Below are 8,321 nucleotides of genomic sequence, written 5' to 3'. Positions count from 1 at the left end.
AATTAAGAGTCTTTAAGTTTGTCAACAACCTGTGTCTATATATACCAGAGAAATATGATAATAAAGTTAGTTGTTCAGTAGCCGTGTGTTGTCACTCTGCCCAAACCCCTTTTTATTTTAAGTGATATTTTCAGTCTAATCGTAAGTTATATATATATATATATATATATAAATATCCTAAAGGTTTCCGTAATACATAATTAATTTTATTTCAAATTAACTTTATTTCTCATTGTAATTATACTTTTATTTAAGATGTATTATAATGTATTCTATTTCAGAGACGTGGAAGGGAGAAAGGATATAACGGAAACAACAATGATGTCATTGATGAGCTGCAAAGAATTATTGAAGGGGTAAATTAGATTTATCAAATATTATGAAGAAAGAAGATACGTCGTTGATTTGTAATTAGTTAAAATTTCCCTTGTATGGGACTTTCCGTAGTAGTATCTTCATCAGTTGTTATTTGCTTAGAAAATAATTTAAAATAGTTTCCCAGTTAGAAAGATCAGTTAATCAACTACGGGATAATAGATGTATTTCATTCAATCGATCAACTAAAAGATATAATTTAACATTGATTTATTCTTAGATCAGATTTACTACATGTATTATAATGTACAGTTGTAAATAGCAATAAATAAATATTTAAAAAAAACATTGATTCATCAATAATCAAGATTTTCGATCTGGATCTGTATAATCCACTTCCCTTTACGTAGCTTTCCGTAGTAGTATATTCATTACTTCTTATTTGCTTAGAAAAAAGTTTAAAAATAATTTTCCTGTTAGAATGATCTATTAATCAGCTACTTGTATCTTAGATGTATTTCATAAAATCGAGCAACTAAAAAATATAATTTTACATTGATTTATCAATAATCAAGATTTTTGATCTGGATCTGTAGAACCATATATTGTTCCATTATTTATATATCCTAAAGATTTCCGTAATACATAATTAATTTATTTTAAATTAACTTTTTTCCTCATCGCAATTGTACTTTTATATTTAGATCAATAATAATGCCTTCTATTTCAGTGGGATAATAGGGGAAATGGATATAAAGGAAATTTCAATGATGGCATTGATGAGCTGCGAAGAATTATTGAATGGGTAAATTAGTTTTATGAAACATTTTATAGCAGGAATAAAAATCGTTGTTTTCGAATTAATCGAAGTTTCCCTTGTTAGGGTGTTGCCTTAGTATCTTCATTACTTCTTATTTGCTGAGAAATTAGTTTAAATGTACTTTCCCTGTTAGAATGATCTATTAATCAGCTACATGTATTCTAGATGTATTTCATAAAATCGAGCAACTAAAAAAAAAAAAAAATTTTATTGACACATCAATAATCTAAATTTAAGATCTGGATCTGTAGAACCACATTTTATTCCATTGTTTATATATCGTAAAGATTTCCGTTATACGTAAGTAATTTATTTTCAATTATCTTTTTTCCTCATTGTAATTATACTTTTATTTTTAGATCTATAATAATGCATTATATTTCAGTTGGATGAAATGGAAAATAGATTCAACGGAAATAACAATGATGTCATAGATGACCTGCGAAGAATTAATGAAGGGGTAAATTAGTTTTATCTAATATTTTATAGCAAGAATAAATATCATTGTTTCTAATTAGTTAAAATTTCACTTTTAGGGTCTTGCCTTAGTAGTATGTTGATTACTTCTTATTTGCAAAGAAAATAGTTAACAAGTAGTTTCCCAGTTACTATAATCTATTAATCGGCTACACGTATTCTAGATGTGTATTATAAACTTGAAAACTATTCAATATACTTTTACATTGACTCATCAATTATCAAGATTTAAGATTTGGATCTGTGAATCCACATTTTGTTTCATTGTTGATATATCCTAAAGATTTTCGTAATACATAATTAATTTATTTTAAATTAACTTTTTTCCTCATTGTAATTATACTTTTATTTTTAGATCTATAATAATGCATTCTATTTCAGAGGCGTTGTAGGGAGAATGGATTGAATGGAAACAACTATGATGTCAGAGATGAACTGCGAAGAATTTTTGTTGGGATAAATTAGTTTTATCAGACTTAGATAGAGAAGGAATAAATATCGTTCTTTCCTAATTAGTCAATATTTCTCTTGTAGCGGTGTTTCATTAGTAGTATTGATAACCTGGTTGTTGAATTTCATAAAATCGAACATCTAAGCAATATAATTTAACTTTGACACATCAGTAATCATGATTTAAGATCTGAACCTGTAGAACCATATATCAGTCCATTCTTTATATATCTTAAAGAATATTGTAATACATAAGTAATTTATTTTAGATTAACTTGTTTCCTCATCGTAATTATCCATTTATTTTTAGATCTATAATAATGCATTCTATTTCAGTGGTGTGGAAGTGATAATGGATACAATGGATATAACAATGATGTCAGAGATGAGCTGCGAAGAATTATTGGAAGGATAAATTAGTTTTATCAAACTTAGATAGAGCAAAAATGATTATTTTTGTTTTCTAATTAGTTACAATTTTTTAAAACTTTTTTCCTAAGTAGTTATTTGCAGGTACTTTTCTAATTATAATCATCTATTAATCGACTAGGTGATTATCTTCTATTAGCTGAATATTATAAAATTTAAATACTATACAATGTAATTAAACTTTGACCCAATAATAACCAAGATTTGTGATCTGGACCAGCAGAGGCATGAATTGTTCTATTTTTTCCCAAACTCAAACATTTCTTTATTCTATTTCAGAGGAATTATGGTAGGATTAGAGACATCGGAAACAAATATAATGCTGTTGATACTATTATAATTAAAGAGGTAAATTATTTTTATGACAGTATTTTATAGAGCTTGAATAAATTTCGTCCATTCCTGATTAGTTAAAATTTCTCTTGTAAGGGTCTTTTCTTAATAGTATCTTCATTACTTCTTATGTGATTATAAATTGGATTAGAAAGTTTTTTCCCCATTTTGATTTTTATATTAATTACCACGATGGTAGTCTTCTGGAATTACTTCACAAAATCGAATAACTATTCAATATAATATAATAATTAATTCATCAATACTCACAATTTAAGATCTAGACCTGTAGAGCCAAAAATTAGTACATTATTATTAATTTCAAACACTCCTGTAATACAAGGGAAGTTTTGACTAATTAAAAATAAACGACGTTTCTTCTTTCTTTATTAATATTTGATAAAACTAATTTACCCTTTCAGTAATTCGTGGCAGCTCATGAATGACACCATTGTTGTTTCCGTTATATCCTTTCTCCCTTCCATGGCTCTGAAATATAATACATTATTATACATCTAAAAATAAAAGTATAATTACAATGAGGAATAAAGTTAATTTGAAATAAAATTAATTATGTATTACGGAAATCTTTAGGATATATATATAAATAATGGAACAACACGTGGTTCTACAGATCTAGATCATAAATCTTGATTATTGATGAATCAATGTAAAATTATATATTTTAGTTGATCGATTTTATGAAATAAATCTAGAATACATGTAGCTGATTAAAAGATCATTCTAACTGGGAAAGTACTTTTAAAATATTTTTTAAGCAAATAACAAGTAAAGAGGATACTACTACGGTACTAAATTTCGTCCATTCCTGATTATTTAAAATTTCTTTTTTAAGGGTCTTTTCTTAATAGTATCTTCATTACTTCTTATGTGATTATAAATTTGATTAGAAAGTTTTTTCCCCATTTTGATTTTTATATTAATTACCACGGTGGTAGTCTTCTGGAATTACTTCACAAAATCGAATAACTATTCAATATAACTTATATATAATATAATAATTAATTCATCAATAATCACAATTTAAGATCTGGACCTGTAGAGCCAAAAATTAGTACATTATTATTAATTTCAAACACTCCTGTAATACACCAGTACTTTATTTTTTACTATCTTTTCCCCTTTTTGTAATCCTAATTTTATTTCTAGAAATACAATAATGGTGTTTATTTTAGAAAAATGATGGAGATAATCTCGATGACATTCATCCCCTTCCACAAATTTTGAAGCAGGTAAAATATTTTTTTTACATATATACCATTATGAAATATATTTGTTTATTTCTACGTCTCTTAAATTTCTCTTAAAGAAACTTTCTTGGGTAGTTTAATACATTTTAATGAGTTTATAAATTGGATTAGGAAGTCCTATTCCAATTTCATTGATAATAAATATAATGAATAATATTTGTTGAATAGTACAAGATGGTAGTCTTCTTGAATTACTTCTCATATATGAACAACTATTCAATATAATTTAACATTAATTCATCAATATTCACAATTTATGATCCAGACCTGTAGAGATATAAATTGGTTCATTATTATCAATTTTTTAATACTCCAATAATTATCTTTCATAATATATTATCTTTTTATGTATTATCTTTCATTATATACCAGGAGGAAAATGACAATAGATATAATCTAGGAGACAATGGTTATCAGCCATATATTCTGAAAACGGTAAATAAATTGTGTTATATATAATCCAGTAAGAAATATAGTCTTTGTTTTCTACCTTTTTTGAAATTTTTTAGAACTTTCAGATTATATTGTCAATTTTTTTAATCTCACTTTTTTTTCGGCCAAGACTCCCATTGTAGTCCTATACTGCCTAACCATGGTTGGGGGTCAAAGTTCTTCATTTTGAGGGACCGCCATGCAATGAAAAAAGTCGACGTCCCAGGCCGGATTCGAACCGGCACCGCCAATAAACATCAAATTGGTAAGACTGTGTCTTAACCACTGAGCTATGGGCAGCCCCACTTTATTTTTGGAATATAAGAATGCATTTTATGTCAGGTAAATGGTGGAGAGAGTGGAAGCAACGGAAATAATCTCCAATAATTTCCAGTTAGAAATATAATTGTTCTTTTTTTACATTTTTCAAATTTCTCTTAAAGGAACTTTGGTAGGTAGTTTTTTTAAATATTTTTTATATGCTTATAAATTGAAATAGCAACTTCTTATCAAACTTGATTGATACGTTAATCAAGAAGATGATACGATTAATGTATCAATAAAGTTTGCCAGTTATATACCTTGACTTATTTAAATTAGTTTTCTTAGATATAATCTACTAAGGGCCACCCATAGCTCAGTGGTTAAGACACACTCTTACCAATTTGATGTCTATTGGCGGTGCCGGTTCGAATCCGGACGTTGACTTTTTTTATTGAGTGGCGGTCCCACAAAATGAAGAACTTTGATCCCCAAACATGGTTAGGCAGTATAGGACTCCAATGGGAGTCTTGGCCGAAAAAAAAAGAAAATAATAAAATAATAATTATCATTAATATAATCTACTAAGGGATATATTTGTTGTTAACTACTTTTTTTTTTTAAATTACTCTTAAAGAGACCTTCAGAGACGTCCTTTCACTAAATATTATGTATTTATAAATTAGATTAATGTTCATATCCAACATGATTGATGTATATTAATTAACAAGAATGTGTTCATCTAGATGTATATAGTTTAGAAAATAGAACAAATATTCAATATAATCTAACATTAATTCATAATTTGTAATATTGACCCTTTGAATCATAAATTGGTGCGTTATGCATTAATTTTTCCTTTTTTTAAATCACAATTTTATTGATGATATATAAAAATGCATCATATTTCAGGGGGCATATGGCAATGAATATAATCTAGGAGACTATGGACACCAGCCATATATTCTGGAAACGGTAAATAAATTTGTTCATATATAACCCATAAGGAAATATATTTGTTGTTTACGACTTTTTAGAAATTTCTCTTGTAGGAACCTTCTGTAGACGTCCTTTCACTAATGAATATGTGCTTATGAATTAGATTACCATGTTGATATCCAACTTAATTGATGTATATTAATTGACTAGAAGGTGTTCTTCTACATGTACTATAGAAAATCGACCAAATATTCAATATAATCTAACATTAATTTATTAGAGCTAATAATTTGTAATCTTGACCCTTTGAGTCATAAATTGGTCAGGTATTTATTAATTTCATACGTTTTTGTAATATCCCAGTAATTTTTGATTATCTTACTTCCTTTCTTTTTTTTAAATCACAATTTTATTGTTAAAATATAAGAATGCATTATATTTCAGGGGGAAAGTGGCAATGGATATAATCTAAGAGGCAATGGTTACCAGTCATATATTTTTAAAAAGGTAAATAAATTTGTTTATATATAACCCATAACGAAATATATTTGTTGTTTACGACTTTTTTGAAATTTCTCTTAAAGGAACCTTCTGTAGACGTCCTTTCACTAATTATTATGTGCTTATAAATAAGATTAGTATGTTCATTTCCAACTTAATTCATGTATATTAATCGACAAAAAAATGTTCAACTAGATGGACTTAAGAAATATTCAATATAATCTAACATTAATTTATTAGCACTAATAATTAGTAATTTTGACCATTGAGTCATAAATTGGTCCGTTATTTATTAATTTCATCCATTTTTTTAATATCCCAGTAATTTTCGATTAAGTTACCTCCTTTTTTATTTTAAATCACAATTTTATTATTAAAATATAAGAATGCATTATATTTCAGGGGGAAAGTGGCAATGGATATAATCTAGGAGACAATGGTTACCAGCCATATATTTTAAATAAGGTAAATAAATTGTTTTATATATAACCCATAAGGAAATATATATGTTGTTTATGATGTTTTTTGAAATTTCTTTTCAAAAAAAAAGGGAACATTCTGTTGACGTCCTTTCATTAATTAATATGTGCTTATAAATTTTATTAGCATGTTCATTTCCAACTTAATTGATGTATATTAATCGACAAAAAAATGTTCAACTTAAGAAAATCAAACACATATTCAATATAATCTTACATTAATTTATTAGTGCTCATAATTTGTAATCTTGACCCTTTGAGTCATAAATTAGTTCGTTATTTATTAATTTCATCCGTTTTTGTTATATCCCAGTGATTCTTTTTTTTCACAATTTTATTGTTGTATTATAAGAATGCATTATATTTCAGGGGGAAAGTGGCAATGGATTTTATCTTAGAGACAGTGGTTACCAGCCATATATTTTGAAAATGGTAAATAAATATTGTTACATATAATACGTTAAGTGATATATTTGTTGTTTACCACTTTTTTGAAATTTCTCTTAAAGGAACCTTCTATAGACGTTCTTTCACTAATAATTATGTGCTTAAAAATTAGATTAGCATGTTAATTTCATGTCGAGTAATGTATATTTTTTGACACGGTGTTTTTTTTTTAGACCTACTTAAGAAATATTCAATATTATCTAACATTAATTCATTAGAGCTTATAATTTGTAATCTTGACTATTTGAGTCATAAATTTGTCCGTTCGGTACTGTTCTGTTTTGTTTTACGACGTAGAACTTGCTTGGTCATGAAAATATTTGTAAATGACTTTACTTCCTATTAGTTTCCAGCATCAATCAATGCACTATTTTATTTCACACAAACACGTCTGGAGTAGCTAGTCTCCCATCGGGCGCCTCGCCTGGTGGCGGATAGGGGGATACTCACCAGATATGGCGGGAACCGGGAAAATAAAATACCCGGGGTGGACCAAAACTAGAATCAAATCCAGGCGCGACGGTTCCTAGAATAGGCGGCGTACTGGTCAGCGTCTGTTCCTCAAGTTAGAGGCGGCTGTTCCAAAACCTGGCAGGAGATATAAAATGCGAAAGATTTCACACACACACACGTGTGGAGTAGCTAGTCTCCCATAGGGCGCCTCCCCAGGTGGCGGATAGGGGGATTCTCACCAGATTGTGTTATGGAAAATAACGTCAATCGTGCTACGGTGGAGGGACACGGAACCCCAGTACCGGCGTCGGTAGGGAATGCAAAAGTGGGTTCCCCGGCGTCGTCATCATACGACCGCAGTGCTGCAATGGTGGGAGACTTGGCCATTGTAGCATCTAATGCCACTAGAGTAACCACAAACGAGGTGATGCAAAATCTTTGGAAAAAAATTAAGCAGCTAAAATGTCCAAACTATTAAATTATAAACGCAGTCAGGGCTCCTTAGCAATATCATAGCCACTAATTAGCCGGAACTAATATGAAAACGAAGATGGTCGGTCTGTTGCCAATTAAATAAAAATAAATGTAATTAAATTAAACACTAATACTATTTTCAAATTATTTACAACGTAATTAAAAATATGGTGTTATCAAATACATACATACATACACACAAACACATATATATATATATATAGTATTTTAGTAGATAAA

General features: G+C 28.3%; 1 protein-coding gene across 1 annotated transcript in view; it reads left to right on the top strand.

Moving 5' to 3' along the window:
* LOC106691654 (uncharacterized) overlaps positions 1–7,139 on the top strand; it is a gene marked incomplete at its 3' end in the record, with an annotated part of 31,321 nt that extends 24,182 nt beyond the window's left edge. The window contains exons 4-9 of the mRNA XM_067052682.1: positions 282–356; positions 1,521–1,595; positions 4,021–4,077; positions 5,701–5,763; positions 6,631–6,693; positions 7,077–7,139. Of these exons, the coding sequence (XP_066908783.1) occupies positions 282–356; positions 1,521–1,595; positions 4,021–4,077; positions 5,701–5,763; positions 6,631–6,693; positions 7,077–7,139 (396 nt within the window). The remainder of the gene's footprint in view (positions 1–281; positions 357–1,520; positions 1,596–4,020; positions 4,078–5,700; positions 5,764–6,630; positions 6,694–7,076) is intronic.
* Between the last annotated feature and the right edge of the window lie 1,182 nt (positions 7,140–8,321).

This window comes from Halyomorpha halys, unplaced genomic scaffold, assembly GCF_000696795.3.
Source record: "Halyomorpha halys isolate HHAL.00 unplaced genomic scaffold, Hhal_1.1 Scaffold2609.1, whole genome shotgun sequence".
Lineage (NCBI taxonomy): Eukaryota > Metazoa > Arthropoda > Insecta > Hemiptera > Pentatomidae > Halyomorpha > Halyomorpha halys.
Note: the sequence above shows the minus strand (reverse complement) of the source record. Positions and strands in the feature narration are given on the sequence as shown.